The 20,661-nt window shown below is 42.0% G+C and overlaps 1 protein-coding gene across 18 annotated transcripts in view; it reads right to left on the bottom strand.

Moving 5' to 3' along the window:
- srrm3 (serine/arginine repetitive matrix 3) overlaps positions 1-20,661 on the bottom strand; it is a 207,346-nt gene that overhangs the window by 66,645 nt on the left and 120,040 nt on the right. For all 18 annotated transcript variants that reach the window (XR_012406642.1, XR_012406641.1, XM_073951857.1 and 15 more), the window contains exon 3: positions 4,907-5,008. Coding sequence is in view for 16 of the 18 variants with exons in the window: in XM_073951857.1 (XP_073807958.1) it covers positions 4,907-5,008 (102 nt within the window). In the remaining 2 variants the exon portion in view is untranslated. The remainder of the gene's footprint in view (positions 1-4,906; positions 5,009-20,661) is intronic.

The raw sequence follows: 20,661 nt of genomic DNA on the forward strand, positions 1-20,661 counted from the left end.
AATGTCAAATCTAAGACTTTAAAAGACCTTTTTAAGACCATTAAGTAGAGGTGAGAACCTATACTGCTCTCACAGTTCGGTTCGGTTACGATTATCATGCCATCGATTCAGTTCAATTCGATATCTCGGTGCATCACAGTGCATTGACGATGCTTTCTATACACAGTGTTATATTTTGGGGGGGGAGGCTATAACAAGCTGTCTGTATTAAGGGTGTCATGATCCTCCAAATCCTCGATTCGATTACATTTTCGATTCTAAAGGCACGATTCGATTCGATTTTCGATTATGAATAGTTAATTAATTAATGACCAATTAATTATTTGTAGCCTACCGTTTAAACTACCTGACCTGCGTGGTCTTTGTTTTACCCATAAACAAATCATACAGTAAATGAATAAAGGCAAGATACACACATAATGACCACCTGTCAATCACTTTTTCTGCGGGACTCGTGAATAGGCAGTGATCTGTGTCGTTATAATGGCGTCGGTAAAAAAGACGCACAACCAACAGGAACCAGCCAACAGTATCTGAGGTGTTCGCTAAAATGACTAAGTACAAGTGAGTGAAAGATTGAAGCAGTCCTCTGACTGCCTGGACCTGCTGTCTTGAGTGTATGGCTGTGTGTGTGTGCGTCTGTCTGTGTGTGCGTCTGTGTCTGTGTGGTCACGTGATGTACATTTTCAGCAGTAGAGAGGAAGGAGGGCTGCTCAGAAATGCTACACGCCACTGTGGATGTCAAATCGTTGTTGTTCTAAAATGCCATTTAAAAACAAAGACAGTGTAAACAGGGCCTGAGTGTGTACTTTTCGCGAGCGGATTTGCAACGGGGGCGGGCGGAGGATCGCGATGCCGGTGTTTTCTATCGGACGAACCGTACGTAATACGTACATAGCAGAGCTTGCAAAACTGTGTTTTTTTTTTGTCGACAACACGAACGTTGTCAACATAACTCACTGGAAATCCAAAATGCTTCCACACCGGCGACTTCATTGAAAGAGGAGAGGGTTTAAGCTCTGTCGACGGGTCTCCTGCTTCTGCAGTTTAACAAGCACTTCAACAAGCCTGTTTTTTTCCCGCTTGGCAACCCAAGCTGATGTGACATGGGGGCGTGGCAGCATCGACGATTCTATTTTTTTATTCGATTATCGAAATTGAGCATTAATTCGTGACACCCCTAGTCTGTATAAACACAACAAAAAAAACAGAAAAAGAAGCACTTTTCCGACGGTCCCTTACTCCGTTCCGCGCGAGCTCTCTCGGCTAAACACATATTACAAGGGCCTAAACGGAGCAGTGGTTATAATGTCGAGTGAAAAAAAATGAAAAAGACAGCTGCGAAACATAATCAGCTTTGTCTTTCTGTAGGAAACACACTTTAGATCTTTTTAGGGTAAGAGGTTTTTGAGTTATTGCCGCTATAACTGAACGTGTCAGGAATATCGAAAACAAAACCAACTTAACCACGCTCATTTCTGGCACCCCCTGGATGTACAGCGCCCTTAGCATTTGCCTATACTGCCTATGCCACGCGCCGGCCCTGAGATGGCTCCTGAGTGTTGTAAATACTCGCGCTCACCTCCCTCGCGACAGAGCGCATAGGAGATAAATGACGTCAGTACATAATAACCGGTTATGATTATTACTGAACCAATACCGAATTTCCGTGTCTGCATCGCGGTGCACCGAAGAAAAAATTCATTTTGACACCCCTACCATTAAGTATTGAATTTAAAACCTATATCACAATATCAAAAACACGCGAGAGAAAATGCTAAATCACAAAAAATTTGTGGTAAAATAAAATCATATAAACTGAACAGTACTAAAGACAGGTTAAATGCATCATTGAACTATATATATATATATATATATATATATATATATATATATATATATATATATATATATATATATATATATATATATATATATATATATATATATTTATTTATATATATATATATATATATATATATATATATATATATATATATATATATATGTATATATATGTATGTATATATATATATATATATATATATATATATATATATATATATGTATATATATGTATGTATATATATATATATATATATATATATATATGTATATATATATATATATATATATATATATATATATATATATATATATGTATATATATATATATGTATATATATGTGTATATATATATATATATATATATATATATATATATATATATATATATATATATATGTATATATATATGTATATATATATATATATATATATATATGTATATATATGTATATATATATATATATATATATATATATATGTATATATATATATATATATATATATATATATATATATGTATATATATATATATATATATATATATATATATATATATATATATATATACTTGACGCATTCGCCGCAATGTCATAATCAGAGGTGGGTAGTAACGAGTTACATTTACTTCGTTACATTTACTTGATTAAAATGATTGGGTAACGTGTACTTTTTGAGTACATTTAAATATGTGTACTTTTACTCTTACTTAAGTAAATTTTTTGTAAATTTTTTTTGTCAAATGATAATAAAAAAAGATCCAGATGTTTTGTTTGCAAATATCACGAGGCGCCGCATTGGAGAGGTTGTGTCGTGAGAGGTTGCTATAGAGACGCGTCTCCCGCTTTCTGCGCACGCCTGTGTGTTGACAAGGAAGACGTGCGAGTTATACTGCGGTCATGCCATGGCCATTTGCGGTTCCGAGAAGGACGATCATGCTGTCTGTGTAGTGTTTTTATCGGACCAGGTCACCCGGCCTCAAGTTAAGTCTGTTTTCACTCCAAGGTGTCAACAACAATAGTCTGACAATGCGATTGAACTGAACTGAAATCACAGCAGCATATAAGTTACATAAATTCCAGCTCCAACATGAAAAAAGTGGTGGTAAGTGTCAAAATTATCCCAACTTGAACCTTATTCATGGTAACTATGCAAGCCCATAGCCAGAGGGGTTCAGGTGGTTCAATTTAACACTTCAACAGATTCCTATTTTTTCTAACGTTTTATGATCTAATACATTTGTATTTTAAAAATAAGTGTTTATTCATTTTTCTTTGTTCTAAATCTTTAGAAAATATATTTGGTTAAAATAGTGCTTAAAATGTCACTAAAATACAGCATCCGCTGCGTAAAAAAAACCTGCTGGATAAGTTGGCGGTTCATTCCGCTGTGGCGACCCTGGATTAACAAGGGACTAAGCCGAAAAAAGAAAAAGAATGAATATTAGTAAGTCAGGCTATTAATCATTAAAAATATAACATTTAAACATTATTTTTAACATTAAATCATAAAATGGTGTTTATATATATATATATATATATATATATATATATATATATATATATATATATATATATATATATATATAATTATATAAAATTAAAAGTAACTAAGTAACTAATTACTTGAGTAATTTTGTCATAAGGTACTTTTTTACTCTTACTCGAGTAAATTTTAAGATTTTTACTTTTACTTAAGTAAAATTTTCGGCAGTTACTTGTACTCTTACTTGAGTACATATTTTGGATACTCTACCCACCTCTGGTCATAATAGTTTTGGATTTTTCATCAGTTTTAGTTTCTATTTCGTTTTGCCTTTTTGTTTTCAAATTCAGTCAGTTTTAATTAGTTTTAGAGGCAGATTTAATTAGTTTTAGAGGCAGGTTTTTATTAGTTTCTATACTTTGAAATGATTTAGTTTTAGTTTAGTTTTATTAGTTTCAGTATTAGTTTTAGTTTTTTTCTAAATGAGGGTATTTGTTAGGTGCAAGATTCAAAATCAACAGGATAAATATTGTATAATAAAAACTCAAGACATAAATTTTTTGAAACCTGTATTTAGAGGACACATGAACACTATCATCTACCACAACCATCTACACATCCTCAAACTCAAATACAACAGCCCACAAGAGAGCTTTTGTTTATATGCTGTTGCTTATTTAGGCTTCAGATTGTGGGAAGTGTTTCAGGTGGAGTGTGCTGCTTGCTTGTTTGTTTGTCTTGTCAAGTGTATGTACTTTATGATGTGTTGTACTCTGTTTGATTTGTGAATATTTTAGGGATCCCCTTTGAAAATGAGATGATTCATCTCAAAGGGGCTATCCCATTCAATAAATTCAAATTCAATAAGAACAGAACAATCCAGGAGATGGGTCTGAACTACAGGAGACTCCCGGGAGAAACAGGAGTGTTGGCAGGTATGTTAGTAAATACATAAATATTTGCAAAATGAAAGTGCGACTGGGCGGCATGGTAACTCTTTGGTCAGCACTGTGGCCTCACAGCAAGAAGCTTGCTGGTTCGAGTCCCACCTGGGCCAGCTGTCATTTCTTTGTGGAGTTTGCATGTTCTCCCAGTGTTCGTGTGGGTTTCCTCCGGGTGCTCCGGTTTCCCTCACAGTCCAAAAACATGCGCTATTGGGGAATTGATGAACTAAACTGGCTGTAATGTATGAGTGTGTGTGTGAATGACAGTCTATGGGTGTTTGCCAGTACTGGGTTGCGGCTGGAAGGGCATCTGCTGTGTAAAACATATGCTGGAATAGTTGGCGGTTCATTTTTAGTACCTATTAAAAGCAGGTTATAGACTCAGAGCATGGGCGAATCCTGCCAGTGCTGGTCTGCATCAGCATTAATCACAGTAATAAAGCGTCACATAGAAACGTTACATGATACCGTCGCCACAGGAAACACACACTTTATTCAATACACTCCCTAAAATAAGATCAGAGTGGATCGATGTGAGCTCACTTTCTGACAAACATCATGTGTGTGTGTGTGTGTGTGTGTGTGTGTGTGTGTGTGTGTGTGTGTGTGTGTGTGTGTGAAATGGGACTCACGGTGGTCGTGGGTTGAATCCCTCTCTAGTGATCACTCCCTCCTTCTCCATCAGCATCTGGCGAAACGTCTCCACCTTCTGCCGGATGTCTTCTTCAGGATACCTGCAGAGTAATAGAGGACGCTCAGTTCAGCTCGGGTCAGTCTCCACCATCAAACATCATTGAGAAATCTTTCAGGTCTGCAGTGATTCTCACAGGTCAACAAAATCCCACACCGAAGACCTGAAGAGTTCAGGAAATCTAAATTCTGAAATGGTTTGGCATGTTTGTTTGAACTGCAGAACGTTTGTTTTCAGTGCTGCCTGCAGGAGGCGCTGGAGCACAGGAACTCTCTTTATATTCCCTTAGTGTCATGATGCCAGAAGACTGTGGGTGGTAAAGGTGAGTTGGCAGTCAGAACACTGAAACAACGATAATATCTGTAGCCTTGCTGTGTTAAAAAACAGATTTCAAATTCTGTTCCAAAACCTGATGGACATACTGCACTAAAAAGTTTAAATATATAAATAAATAAATAAATAAATAGGGCGAGGCAGTGGCGCAGTAGGTAGTGCTTTCGCCTCACAGCAATAAGGTCACTGGGTCGCTGGTTCGAACCTCGACTCAGTTGGTGTTTCTGTGTGGAGTTTGCATTTTCTCCCTGCGTTCGCGTGGGTTTCCTCCGGGTGCTCCGGTTTCCCCCACAGTCCAAACACATGCGGTACAGGTGCATTGGGTAGGCTAAATTGTCCGTAGTGTATGAGTGTGTGTGGATGTTTCCCAGAGATGTGTTGTGGCTGGAAGGGCATCCGCTGTGTAAAAACTTGCTGGATAAGTTGGCGGTTCATTCCGCTGTGGCGACCCCAGATTAATAAAGGGACTAAGCCGACAAGAAAATGAATGAATAAATAAAGTAGTGCTGTCAATCGATAAAAAAAAATACAAATTAATCACACTTTTTTTTTTTATTAATCGCGATTGATCACATTTAAAAGACTGAAACTTGTAATTGTGGCTATTTAAATGTAAAATTAGTGTAAACGCAAGACAAAAACTATTTAAATTCAAAATATAATTGCTTATTAGAATTTTTGTTGAACTTGTAACACAGATGTCTTCATGTAAACAACAAACCCACAATAAACCAGCAAGATCCTGGCAAGATTACAGACTCTGAGCGCGAATTAGATTTACTTCTAAAAGGCTTACGGTAAGATTATGTATTAAATACGAAGACGAAAAGACCAAAACAAAGGAGGTTTTTGATATAATTTTAGATAGTTTCAGTTAGTTTTGAGTGTACAAAATACAGTTTCAGTTAGTTCTAGTTTTTTTTTAAAACCTCTCTCGTTTTTATTTTATATTTAAAATATTTAAAATATTTAATATTTTTATATTATTTTGTTTTTATTTCAGTTAACGACAATTATTTGACATTTTAGTTTTTTGTTTTGTCATTCGTTTTTGTTAACTATAATAAACTTGTAATGAAGCTGCAGAAACTGTCTTAAAAGCATACGTCTGGTCTGATCCCCTTCTCCGCAGAATCGTCAGTCTTTAGCAATTGATGATTGGCTCTTGTACTAGCAGGCGGGGCTTCATATCGACCGTTACACCATTCCTCATTCTAAAACTATACGAGTGACATGTCTTGTGAATTCTATAGTCTTTGGTTCAGTCTAATGTAAATTCAATCATTCATTTATTTTCTTGTCGGCTTAGTCCCTTTATTAATCCGGGGTCGCCACAGCCAAATGACCCGCCAACTTATCCAGCAAGTTTTTACGCAGCGGATGCTCCTCCAGCTGCAACCCATCTCTGGGAAACATCCACACACACATTCACACACACACTCATACACTACGGACAATTTAGCCTACCCAATTCACCTGTAGCGCACGTCTTTAGACTGTGGGGGAAACCGGAGCACCCGGAGGAAACCCACGCGAACGCAGGGAGAACATGCAAACTCCACACAGAAACGCCAACTGAGCCGAGGTTCGACCTAGCGACCTTCTTGCTGTGAGGCGACAGCACTACCTACTGCGCCACTGCCTCGCCTCTAATGTAAATGTCAATGCTGAAAAGCCCAAACACCGAAGAGCAAAACTAACAATACAAGTTCACCAGTGGCAAGGAACACACTTAACCGATTGACGAAAGTGAAGAGAAAAAAAAACAAGCTCAGCAGTGCACGACCAGTTCTCCTCTGTACCGATGTAAATGCAGTGTATGGTGTTTGTGTTGAAGTGTGTTGCTCTAGTGTAAGTCATGTGAAGGAGGTAAACACAGGAAACCTGCACCTTCTGCCTGGGTAAAGTCGACCGCTGTAACCAGGGCAACCATTGTGGCTCAGTTGAGCTGGTAATGTATGGATGACAATAGCAGGCTTTATCAGCATCTGCACACAGCAGTGGAGGATGAAGAAGAAGAGCACGAGAAGACAAACTTTCTGCTGTAAAAGCTTCTGCTGGAGGGGCTGGAGATAATGCGGCTTTATCAAATCCATTCCGACACACACACACACACACACACACACCCTCCTACATCTTGGCCACAATGGATAAGGCCTTATTGAGGCAATTAGATAATAATGACACAAGCAGAGTGGCCATCATTAGCAGAAGCCTCCTGAGACATTAATGCACCTTCTGTCTGTTTTGTTTAACAGTGAATCGATAGCAGTGATTAACCTGGTTTAATAGCTCATATACTCCCCCATGCTCGCTTTAATGCAGAGAACATAGAGATGGATGACAGAGGACCAAACCCACCAAACTGCAGAAGCACCTTATTGATCAGTGCTGTTGTCATATTGATGTGCAAATTTCACAGACAACTGGTCAATTTCTGCATTTACTTCACAGTTTCACAGCGTATAATTAGACCAAAATACGAATTTATTCATTGCTAACCTGAACCACTAAGTAGCTACCAAGCTAGGTATTATTTAGTCCTTTCACATATATATTCACTCACCGGCCGCTTTATTAGGTACACCTGTCCAACGCAAATTTCTAATCAGCCAATCACATGGCAGCAACTCAATGCATTTAGGCATGTAGACATGGTCAAGACGATCTGCTGCAGTTCAAAGCGAGCATCAGAATGGGGAAGAAAGGGGATTTAAGTGACTTTGAACGTGGCATAGTTGTTAGTGCCAGATGGACTTCTCTGAGTATTTCAGAAACTGCTGATCTACTGGGATTTTCATGCACAACCGTCTCTAGGGTTTACAGAGAATGGTCCAAAACAAAGCAAATATCCAGTGAGCGGCAGTTCTGTGGGCGCAAATGCTTTGTTGATGCCAGAGGTCAGAGGAGAATGGCCAGACTGGTTCAGCTGATAGAAAGGCAACAGTAACTCAAATAAGCACTCGTTACAACCGAGGTCTGCAGAAGAGCATCTCTGAACACACAACACCTCCAACCTTGAGGCAGATGGGCTACAGCAGCAAAAGACCACACCGGGTGCCACTCCTGTCAGCTAAGAACAGGAAACTGAGGCTACAATTCACACAGGCTCACTAAAACTGGACAATAGAAGATTGGAGAAAGGTTGCCTGCTCTGATGAGTCTTCATTTCTGTTGACACATTCGGATGGTCGGGTCAGAATTTGGCATCAACAACATGAAAGCATGGATCCATCCTGCCTTGTATCATCAGTTCAGGCTGGTGGTGGTGGTGTAATGTAAACATTAATAGAATGTCTGTTCAGAGTTAACTTGTCTTGAATGATGTTGGGGGAACACGGTGGCTCAGTGATTAGCACTGTGGCCTCACAGCAAGAAGGTTGCTAGTTCAGATCCTTGCTGGGTCAGTTGGCGTTTCTGTGTGGAGTTTGCATGTTCTCCTCGTGTTGGCGAGGGTTTCATCAAGGTGATGAACACAGATGAACACAGATGCTCTATAGGTGAATTAAATAAACTAAATTGGCCGTAGTGTATGAGTGTTTTTGAAAGTGCATGGGTGTTTCCCAGTACTGGGTTGCAGCTCAAAGGGTATCTGCTGTGTAATGCTGGATAAAACCCCCGATTTAATAAGGTGACTAAGCTAAAGGAAAATGAATGAATGATGTTGTCAAGACAAAAATATTATTTAATATTCCCATAGCTCAAACTGTAATGTACTGCGGTGGTAAAATATTAAGGTTGCACAGTAGGTTCGATTCCAAGGAAAAGCAAGAACTAAAAATAAATAAAGCGGCTTTGGATAAAAGTGTCTACCAAGTGCATCAAATGTAAAAGACAAAAAAAATACTAATTCTGCTGCTTTATTAAATCTCTGAAACAACTTTGCTATGGAAAAATACTTTCAGAAGCAAGTTTGCCAAAAATAAAGGTCAGGTAAGTGTTGAATGTACTGTAAATATCTGTTAATGAACATGAATTTTTGGTTGTGAATTGCATTATGGGATGTTGATCTTTGCTTTGTCGACTTTTGATGTTGAAAATTCAACTCTACAGCTTAACAAAATGACTTTTATTGACATTTTAGTAGTTTAAAACAATAATATAATGTATAAGAAATAATATCTAGAGAAATAAGTGTGTAAAATAACAGAAAATGCACTGGCAGCTTATTGCAAGGTGTTTGTAGTGTAACATGACACCAACACAGACAATATAGCACTGCAAACTATTAAACATGTTCATAAAAGTCACTTTTTTAGAACTTTTCAAGATTAAAAGTTGCTGGAAGAAAGCTCAAGATCCCATAATGCAACTCAAAACCATAAATAAATGGGAAAAATAAAAACATGAATCACAAAAAATATCAAACTATTAATATACGGATATTTCTAATAGTGCAGCATGAATTATAGTGAGGTGAACTGCCAGCGTCCAATAAAATCTTCAGTTGTGGAGCTCTCATGAATATTTATGAGGGGAATCCAGTTACACAATGAAGTGCATCTTTCCTTACTGGAGTCTGTCTCTCCATGCATTGACCTGAGTCTCCACACGCTTCTCCAGGGAATGTGTGAATTATCCATGAAGCCTCATCCTCGTCTCCATCTGTCCGGCTGGAAATGTAGGTGGGGGCAGATGGGCTGTCAATGGCACTGGAGCGGTTATTAACCAGAGCCGCTCCAACAGTTACACTCCACTAATTGGTTCCTGCTGGGGTGAAAATGCCACACGACCAGACCAACCACTGCTGGATTTTTTTTTTCACCTGTTTTATCATCCGACAGGTGCAAAATCGCAAGTCCAGTGGCTTAAAATAGCAACAGAACAGAGCATGTGTGCTCAACATGAAGCTCAAACGCTGCAGGAACATTCACACTTTCTCATTTCTACTTTCATACTTGTGATATGAAGTCAATCTCCATCTAGTTAGTTAGTTAGTTAGTTATAAAGCACATTTAAAAACAACAGATGTTGACTAGAGGGCTGTGCAAAACAATAAAAAACAAACAAACAAACGTATGTTTCACCATCACCAGCAACCTAATCCTGGCAGATAAACACGCAGATCGTTAAAGGACTACAAATCCGCCAGTATACGGACTTCAAGTTCCAGTCATGCACCGCTTACCCGCACCTGTTCCTCATTCGGTAGATTACACACACTCACGGCTGAGAGCTGCTCATGAACAGATTACCAGGAATATTTATTAGGGGTGTCACGATTTCGATTTTAAATTGAAATCGATCAAAATGTATGCTCAATTTCGATTATCGAATTAAAAAATAGAATCGTCGATGCTGCCACGCCCCCATGTCACGTCAGCTTGGCTTGCCAAGCGGGGAAAAAACAGGCTTGTTGAATTGCTTGTTAAACTGCAGAAGCAGGAGACCCGTCGACAGAGCTTAAACCCTCTCCTCTTTCAATGAAGTCGCCGTTGTGGAAGCATTTTGGATTTCCTGTGAGTTATGTTGACAACGTTCGTGTTGTCGACAAAAAAAAAAACACAGTTTTGCAAGCTCTGCTATGTACGTATTAGGGTTCGTCCGATAGACAACACCGGCAAAGCGATCCTCCGCCCGCCCCCGTTGCAAATCCGCTCGCGAAAAGTACACACTCAGGCCCTGTTTACACTGTCTTTGTTTTTAAATGGCATTTTAGAACCACAACGATTTGACATCCACAGTGGCGTGTAGCATTTCTGAGCAGCCCTCCTTCTTCTCTACCTCTGAAAATGCACATCACGTGACCACACAGACACAGACGCACACACACAGCCATGGGCTCGAGACAGCAGGTCCAGGCAGTCAGAGGACTGCTTCAATCTTTCACTCACTTGTACTTAGTCATTTTAGCGAACACCTCAGATACTGTTGGCTGGTTCCTGTTGGTTGTGCGTCTTTTTTTACCGACACCATTATAACGACACAGATCACTGCCTATTCACGAGTCCCGCAGAAAAAGTGATTGACAGGTGGTAATTATGTGTGTATCTTGCCTTTATTCATTTACTGTATGATTTGTTTATGGGTAAAACAAAGACCATGCAGGTCAGGTAGTTTAAACGGTAGTCAATAATCATTAATCAATTAATTATTCATAATCGAAAATCAAATCGAATCGTGTTTTTAGAATCGAAAATGTAATCGAATCGAGGATTTGGAGGATCGTGACACCCTTAATATTTATACAGAACACACACACATTGCTGAGTCATTATACTGTCTTTGTGAACATTGCGTGTTTTCTCTTACCTTGCTTTGCCGTGTTTTAACCCTCACCTTGTTTGTTTGTTTGTTTACATTGCCTGCTGCCAGCCTGTACTGATCATTCGCCTGTGTATTGACCACGACTCTGCACTTGCCTGTATCCCTCTGTTTGCCCCCATGTTGAGCGTTGCTTGCCTGACCATTCTCTGTTCAAGACACCCTGCATTTGGTTCTGCACTTCTTTGTCAGCGTTCCAATTCACATTACAGAATGTACGTAATTAAAAATACTGCAAAAATTAATCTATAAACATCTTCACTGCAGAAAATGCCTTTCTTACTTTTTAGTTAGTTTAGTTTTTGTTTTGTTTCAAGTCTAAAAATCTCATAATTCTTAAACCAAGAAACATTTTCTAGACAAGTAAATAATATTGGCTTACTTTTGGAAATAATATGCAAAAATTAAGTGAGATTTTTCTTCAATACAAGCAAAATAATCTGCCAATAGAAAAATAATTGTATATATATATATATATATATGCGCACGTGTTTGTTTGATGTATGTAAAAATTGGCCCGGGACACTGTTTTTGTTTTTGTATCTGGCCCTCGGCCCAAAAAGTTTGGACACCCCTGTTCTAGAGTCATGTTCCACATGCAAAAATGCAAATGAGACTCGAAGACAACAATAAAGGATTGACATCACCGCGTTATATACCTCTGTTTTAGTAACTGTATGCAAGAGAGCTGTTTGGAGTCTCGTCTGCTTTGGTATTCTGGTGTGAATAAAAGTCAGTGGTGAGTAAATGATGACAGAGTGTTGATATTTGTCTGAACGGAGCTCTGAGTGTGTGACATTTGGAGGTTTTGTTGTATAAACAGAGATAAGCTGAGGATGTGGAGCATGTTTAACACTGAAACAAGCAGATCTTCAGCAAACGACTGACTATCAAAGAGCTGCACACACACAGACCGTCTGCTGCTGCTCACACTGAGAGGAACATATGGAGAGCCAACATCACCAAAGCACAGAGCAATTACTCATCACGCAGTGTGTGTGCGTAAGTGTGTGTAATTGTGTGTGCGTACTTTGTATTCCTCATGCTGTAGGGACCCAATGTCCCCACAAGTATAGTAATACCAGAAAATTTCCCCATAAGAGAAAAAAATGTGTGTGTGTGCATTTGTGTGTGTGTGTGTATGTTTGCATTCATGTGTGTGTGTTTTTTAAATGTGTGTCTGCATTTGTGCGTGTGTGTGTACATGTGTGTATGTTTGCATTCATATGTGTGTGTGTGTGTGTGTGTGTGTGTGTATGTTTGCATTCATATGTGTGTGTGTGTGTGTATGTTTGCATTCATGTGTGTGTGTGTGTATGTTTGCATTCATGTGTGTGTGTGTGTGTGTGTGTGTGTGTGTGTGCATGTGTGTGTGTGTGTGTTTTTGTAAATGTGTGTCTGTGCATTTGTGCGTGTGTGTGTGTGTGTGTGTGTGTATGTTTGCATTCATGTGTGTGTGTGTGTGTGTGTGTGTATGTTTGCATTCATATGTGTGTGTTTGTGTGTGTATGTGTGTGTTTGCACTCATGTGTGTCTGTGTGTTTGTGTGTGTGTGTGTGTGTGTGTGTAAATGTTTGTCTGCATGTGTGTGTGTGTGTGTGTGTGTGTGTGTGTGTGTGTGTGTGTGTGTGTGTGTGTGTGTGTATATGTTCGCATTTATGTGTGTGTGTGTGTGTGTGTGTGTGTGTGCAAATGTGTCTGTGCATTTTGTGTATGTGTGACTGCGTGTGTGTTTATCTGTGCATGTGATGTGTGTGTGTGTGTGTGTGTGTGTGTGTGTGTGTGTGTGTTTGCATTCATGTGTGTGTGTGTGTGTGTGTGTGTGTGTGTAAATGTTTGTCTGCATGTGTGTGTGTGTGTGTGTGTGTGTGTGTGTGTGTGTGTGTGTGTGTGTGTGTGTGCAAATGTGTCTGTGCATTTGTGCGTGTTTGTGTGCGTGCATGTGTGTGTATGCTTGCATTCATGTGTGTCTGTGTGTTTATGTGTGGTTGTGTATGTGTGACTGCATGTGTGTTTGTGTGTGTTAATCCGTACATGTGGTGTGTGTGTGTTTGTTTGCATTCATGTATGTGTGTGTAAATATGTGTCTTTGCATTTGTGCCTGTGTGTGCGTGTTTGCATTTATGCGTGTCTGTGTGTATGTGCGTTTGTGTATGTTTGACTATGCGCACGGGTGTGTGTGTGTGTGTGTGTGTGTGTGTATGTGTGTGTATGTGTATTTGTGCGACTGTGAATGTGTGTGTGTGTGTCTGTGCATTTGTGAATGTGAATATGCTATTGTAAATGCATGCATGTGTGTGTGTACTGGTGTGTGTGTGCTCCAGATGGCTGATCCACACCTCCTCCATCTCCAACATTCTGCCCCACAACATCCTCATTAATCCAGCAATTATTACCCAGAACTCCTAACGAGGATCAGTCCATCTACACTAATCAGAGGATGTAAAGACACAGGCTTCATGCATGTGATGTCAAACAGACAGATGGCGGATCACAAACTGGAGAATCCTGTTCGACAACAGTCTTTATTTCTCAAATTAAACTCAGAAGGCCACTGTCCTGCAAATTATAGCACATGGTCAAACAGGGTTGTGCCTATTCTCCTCATGAGTTATGGGTAGGCCCACAAGGAATCTGAGCGCACAGAATTCTGCAGATTTTTAGCCCATCATTAATAAATCTGTTTATTTACTAAATTTACTATTTATAAATGTGTGTACATCGATATTTAATCAGTTTTTGAATTAATTACAGTAATATTATTGACTAATGTGAACATGCTTATCTGATTTATATACAATGCAGTTTGTAAAGTGGTATTTTCTGTCTTTTAATAGATGTATTATATGAGAGACTTGCTTTGTTTAACAAATAACTTTTCAAGAGTTCACACTTAGATAATGCTTGACTATTTAAGCTAGTTTGGCATGCTGTCCCGGGAGAGAACCCTGAGCTCGGTGATAGATGAGCCCAAGGCTCCCGCCTGGTCAATAAGCATTTGGAGGGATATGAGATCAGGTAGTTCTCGATAGCTTCCCAAAATAGATCACTAGTTGTGCTAGTTTGTAGTAAGTGCTTGTGACTTTAACTTTTGTTGCATAGTTTTTGAGTGTGGGAGGAAACCGGAGTACCTGGGGAAAACCCACGCGAACACGGGGAGAACATGCAAACTCCGCACAGAGAGTATCGGTTGGCTCAGCTAGTGTTGAACCAATGACCTCCTTGCTGTGGGGCAACAGTGCTAGCCACCAAGCCACCGTGTCGCCCAAACTGAGGAGGAGGGAGAAGGGATGGATGGGGGGGTTTCCAAAACGAAAATGAGGATTGAAGTTTAGGCTGGATATTTATATTGAATTTAGAGTGATCCGATTGGCTAGTTAGTGATTAGTGATAGGGATCAGCTGTAGTCAATCCTATCACGTGCTCCTCTCGAAATTAGTTTGAGAAACTTCACGAATGTAATTGGATTTGCATTTTAGACAATAAATAAAAGTTAAAAATATATATATTATATATATTAAGGATATTATATATATACATATATATATAAATAAAGATTTTAGTGATGATACTCCCAAAATAATTCTGCAAAAATCCGCAGATTTATACCAAAATTCTCCACAAAAATAGCTAAAAACGTCCGCAGATTCCCTCTGGCCCAGGTTATAGGTGTGTTTTGAGCATAACCTGCATAACCAATCAGAGCCTCATCTCAGATTCCCTTTAAGAGTCAGTTTGGTGCACCATGGTGCATTTGCTTTTTACATGGCGGACTTCACAAGCGAGAAAACAGTTAAACAGAGCATCTGCAGCACGAGGATAAAGAACGAGCCTCCTTTATTCAGCCTCTTTACTTTACTTTTACTCTTTACTCCTTTACTTTGGTGGAGTGGGGAAACGTTGTTGTACGCTCTCCACTAAAGACATCCATTAGCCCACATATTTTTTTAGTTTGTTAAGCACAAAGATTATTTAAAACTATTTCTAAATTCAGTTCTAATCTCCAGCAAAGGAAAAAATAAACAATATTAATGAAGTGTGGTCAGAAAACTGAGTTATATCCAAACACGCGTCCTGCTCTTCTGCCCCATATGGTGATGCAGACGTCTCCAAAATCCCACAGGTGGACAAATCTACACTTGTGTTTATTAAAACAAATCTAAATATGCACATCATAAATAATACTGCTAATATTAATAACATTATACAGATGCAGATCGACATGAATAAACTGAAAAAGCTCCCCCCGAGGTAAACAAGGCAGTGGTTTTTATATTTATGTAGAAAATAATAATTTCTGTATCATTTTAATCCTTTAATCTGTAAAGATATTTGTGTTTTGCTGTTCATCCTGTGTGTATTAAGCAATGTGTAAGCGTTTGGACCTGCATAGGCGCATAACTAACGCGCTCTGAGCTGGACTTTAGAGCAGCTTTCAGTTGGTCAATGGTGCAGTCTATTTCAGTTCCTCAAAATAGCAAAGCGCCAGCAATGCACCTTAACACACCTCCTTTATAGACCAGCACACCCATGAGTCCACAAAGAGGTGCAAATGGATTTATTTAAACAACGTGGCGCAAAACTAGAAAAATTAAAGTTGCGCTGGTCTGAAAATAGCAACAAATCGGGCCAAACACGCCTGCACCTTTATTGCACCGGGTGTATGATGAAATGAAACGTGAAATGAAAATTTAAATAAAGAAACGAATCTGCATTGAAATAAAGCTGAGCACTGCAAAATATTATTTTCTTACTCAGAGTTTTTGTCTCTCTAATGCGGTCGATGTACCGGTCCGTTGTGGTGAAGAAAGAGCTGGGCCGAAAGGCAATCTACGCTCCTACTCTCACCTATGGTCATGAGCTTTGGGTCATGACCGAAAGGACAAGATCTCAGATACAAGCGGCTGAAATGAGTTTCCTTCACAGGGTTGCAGGGCACACTCTTATGGATAGGGTAAGGAGCTCTGACACCCGGGAAGAGCTTGGAGTAGAGCCACTGCTCCTCCACAATGAGCGAAGTCAGCTGAGGTCACGCTGTTTCGGATGTCTCCTGGATGCCTACCTAGGGAGGTGTTCCAGGCATGTCCCACCGGGAGGAGGCCTCGAGGAAGACCCAGGACACGCTGGAGGGACTATGTGTCACCGTACCTTGTGTTCTCACTCTCTCCAGTTCAATGTTACAGATTACCTTCAGTCACCTGCTTTTCTAGTATTCACAAGTCATCGGAGTAATTCGCTCCACCTGTTTCTCATCCCTGTGTTCCTATTTATAGCACGTCATTTCCCTTCATGTTTGTCAGTCTGTTGTCGTTGGTGTGTGTGTATAACGGTCTGTTACTCACCCCATATTTGTGTCCAGGGCTGCCAGAGAACGAGTCTCCCGTTTGTTTCTGGACTGTTTTTCCACGGCACTCCCCCGGCACTCACCCGATTAGGTTTTTTGTTCCTTTGCAAAGACTTTCTCCTTAATAAACACTTTGTGTTCTGCACTTGAGTTCACTCCTTCTTCTACCCGGGACAGGAACAGACTGACCAAAGCATGGACTCAGCAGAGGATGTCGACATTCGCCGAGCGCTCGCCCAACAGGGCGCATTACTGGGTCGACAACAAGAGGAGATCGCTGCCTCCCACCAAGCTTCTGCGGAGGTGTCCCAACAGCTGGTCGCGCTCGCCGGGCGCCTCGATCAGCTACAGCTCGCTCTTCCGAGCCCTCCAGCGGCTTCCCCGGATCCCCCGGCGAACCCCACGCCGGAAGAGAGGATAACTACTCCACGACAGGCTGAACCCCGGCTTAATCCACCCGCCGCTTACTCTGGTGAGCCCGATTCCTGTCGATCGTTTCTTTCCCAGTGCTCCCTCACATTCTCGCTCCAGCCATCTTGTTTTCCCACAGAGACTTCCAAGGTGGCTTTCACGATAACTCTCCTGATCGGCCGGGCCAGAGAATGGGGAACGGCAATGTGGGACAACAAAGATGCGTGCTGTAATTCCTTCAAAGCCTTCTCTGACGAACTGAAGAAGGTATTCGACCGCTCCCCGCTGCAGACCGAAGCGGCGAGGGCGCTAACGGCGCTTCAACAAGCGGAGCGTTCGGTGGCGGATTACTCCATCGAGTTCCGTACCCTGGCGGCGAGCAGCGGTTGGAATGCCAAAGCCCAATGGGACCACTTTCTTCACGGCCTGGCAGAGTACATCAAGGACGAGATCTTCTCGCTCGAGCTGCCATCCACTCTCGACGGACTCGTCGATCTCGCCATCCGGGTCGACAACCGAATCACTCTCAGAGCGCGTCATCGCAGAGGCGGAGTCAAAGAGTTTTCTCCCAGGAACACCGGGGTGCTTGACGTGGTCATGCCACAGCAGTCGGGGTTCTCGGAGGAGGAGCCGATGCAGATCGGAAGAGCCCGCTTGTCGGCGACGGAGCGTCGCTTCCGCATTTCCAACCGTCTCTGCCTCTACTGCGGGGAGGCGGGGCATCAGGTGGCCTCTTGCCCTATCAGAGAGCGGCGTAAGCCAGCTAAGGGCAGTTTGACGGTGAGCGCCACGAATATACGTGCACTGTCTGGGGGCCGGGCGTCTCTCCAAGCCTGGATACATGTTAAGGGTTCCATTAAACAGGCGTCTGCTTTAATCGATTCTGGAGCTGAAGGGGACTTTATGGACTTAGACTTAGCCAAGCGGCTGGGTGTTTCTATGATCGTCCTGGATAACCCCATTTCAGCCAAAACACTTTGCGGCTCTCACCTGGCTGATATCACCCACTGCACCATTCCCCTCACTCTTACACTTTCAGGCATTCACGTGGAGCAGTTACAGTTTCTCCTTATTCACTCTCCCACTGCTCCCCTTGTTTTGGGTCACACCTGGCTAGTTAAGCACAATCCACATATTGATTGGACTCTTAGCTCCGTATCCTCTTGGAGTTCCTATTGTTTGTCTCACTGTCTTGGCTCTGCTTGTTCTCCCCTTTCTTCTTTTTCTATGTTGCAGGAGGAAGTGAACCTAACTGGCGTATCTGTCGTTTACCATGATCTGAGAGCTGTGTTCAGTAAGTCCCGGGCTTCATCTCTCCCTCCGCACCGCCCGTACGACTGTGCTATTGATCTGTTACCTGGCACTTCTCCACCTAGTGGGCGTTTATACTCTCTGTCTAAACCTGAGAGGGAGGCCATGGAGAAGTACATCCATGATTCTCTAGCAGCAGGTATTATACGTCCTTCTTCCTCCCCAGCTGGGGCGGGGGTTTTTTTTGTGGAGAAGAAGGATGGTTCCTTGCGTACCTGCATAGATTATCGGGGGTTGAATGACAGGGAGCAACCATCTTCACAAAATTAGACCTCCGCAATGCCTACCACCTAGTTCGGATTAGGCAGGGGGACGAATGGAAGACCGCCTTTAACACCCCTACTGGTCATTTTAAATATCTCGTTATGCCCTTTGGGCTCTCCAATTCACCGGCGGTTTTCCAAGCACTCGTCAATGACGTGCTCAGGGACATGGTAAATCATTTTGTGTTCGTTTACCTTGATGATATTCTGATTTTTTCCCAGAATGAACGGGAACATGTCCAGCACGTCAGGCGGGTGCTTCAGCGGCTGCTGGAGAATCGACTCTTCGCCAAGGTGGAGAAGTGTGACTTCCATACACAGTCGGTTTCGTTCCTGTGGTTTGTTCTGTCGCCCGAGAGAGTGCGAATGGATCCTGCCAAAGTGAAAGCAGTTGCAGATTGGCCCACCCCAGACAGTCGCAAGGCGGTCCAGCGATTTCTGGGGTTTGCCAATTTTTATAGGCGGTTCATTCGCAATTTTAGCCAGGTTGCTCTGCCTCTGACTAATCTTACCTCCATCCACAAGCGATTTGAGTGGTCACCCCAGGCTCAGACAGCCTTTTCTGAATTAAAGAGACGTTTCATTTCTGCACCTATTTTAAGTAATCCAGACCCATCTCGTCAGTTTGTGGTGGAGGTGGATGCGTCAGAAGTAGGTGTGGGAGCTATTTTATCCCAACGGTCCTCATCGGACGGCAGAATACACCCCTGCGCTTTCTTTTCCCATCGATTAACACCTTCGGAACGAAACTACGACATCGGGAACAGGGAGTTACTGGCTGTCAGGTTGGCATTGGGTGAGTGGCGTCACTGGCTAGAAGGATCGGGGGTTCCTTTTGTGGTCTGGACCGACCATAAAAATCTAGAATACATTAGATCAGCCAAACGTCTCAATTCTCGTCAGGCTCGTTGGGCACTATTCTTTGGCCGGTTTGATTTTCATATTTCTTATCGCCCGGGGTCTAAGAATGGAAAAGCCGACGCCCTATCACGTCTAGGTGAGGGCAAGGCCAGACCCACCCTTCCAGTTGCTGTCCTGCCACCTGAACGTGTGGTTGCAGGTGTAACTTGGGGGGTAGAGTCTGTGGTCCGTAAGGCTCTTCGTACTATCGCCACGCCCACCAAATGTCCCAGTAACCTGCTATACGGGCCTGAGTCGGTCCGGACCAAGGTTTTACAGTGGGGTCACTCGTCAAAGCTAGCCTGCCACCCAGGAGCAGATCGCACCACGGGGTTAATTAAGCAACGGTTCTGGTGGCCATCGATGGCGCGGGACACTCGTCAGTTTGTATTGGCTTGTCCGGTCTGTGCAGTAGCTAAAGGCTCGAATCGACCCCCAGCAGGGCTTCTCCGGCCACTGCCCGTCCCTTCGCGACCCTGGTCACACATAGCGATGGACTTTGTCACTGGGTTACCCCCATCCAGTGGCAATTCAGTAGTCCTCACTGTGGTGGACAGATTCTCGAAGGCGGCACACTTTATACCCCTCCCCAAATTACCTTCAGCGAGGGAGACAGCAGCCATTATCTTGGACCACGTCTTCCGTATTCATGGCCTCCCGGTTGACGTGGTTTCAGACAGGGGTCCCCAATTTGTGTCAAAATTTTGGGCAGAATTCTGCCGACAGCTGGGGGCGACCGCTAGCCTTTCGTCAGGGTACCATCCACAGACTAACGGCCAGGCCGAGCGAGCTAATCAGGAACTGGAGAGGGTCCTGCGTTGTGTTGCGTCCGAGGAACCGTCGTCGTGGTCTTCCAGATTAACCATGGTC

This window comes from Danio rerio, chromosome 5 (genome assembly GCF_049306965.1).
Source record: "Danio rerio strain Tuebingen ecotype United States chromosome 5, GRCz12tu, whole genome shotgun sequence".
Lineage (NCBI taxonomy): Eukaryota > Metazoa > Chordata > Actinopteri > Cypriniformes > Danionidae > Danio > Danio rerio.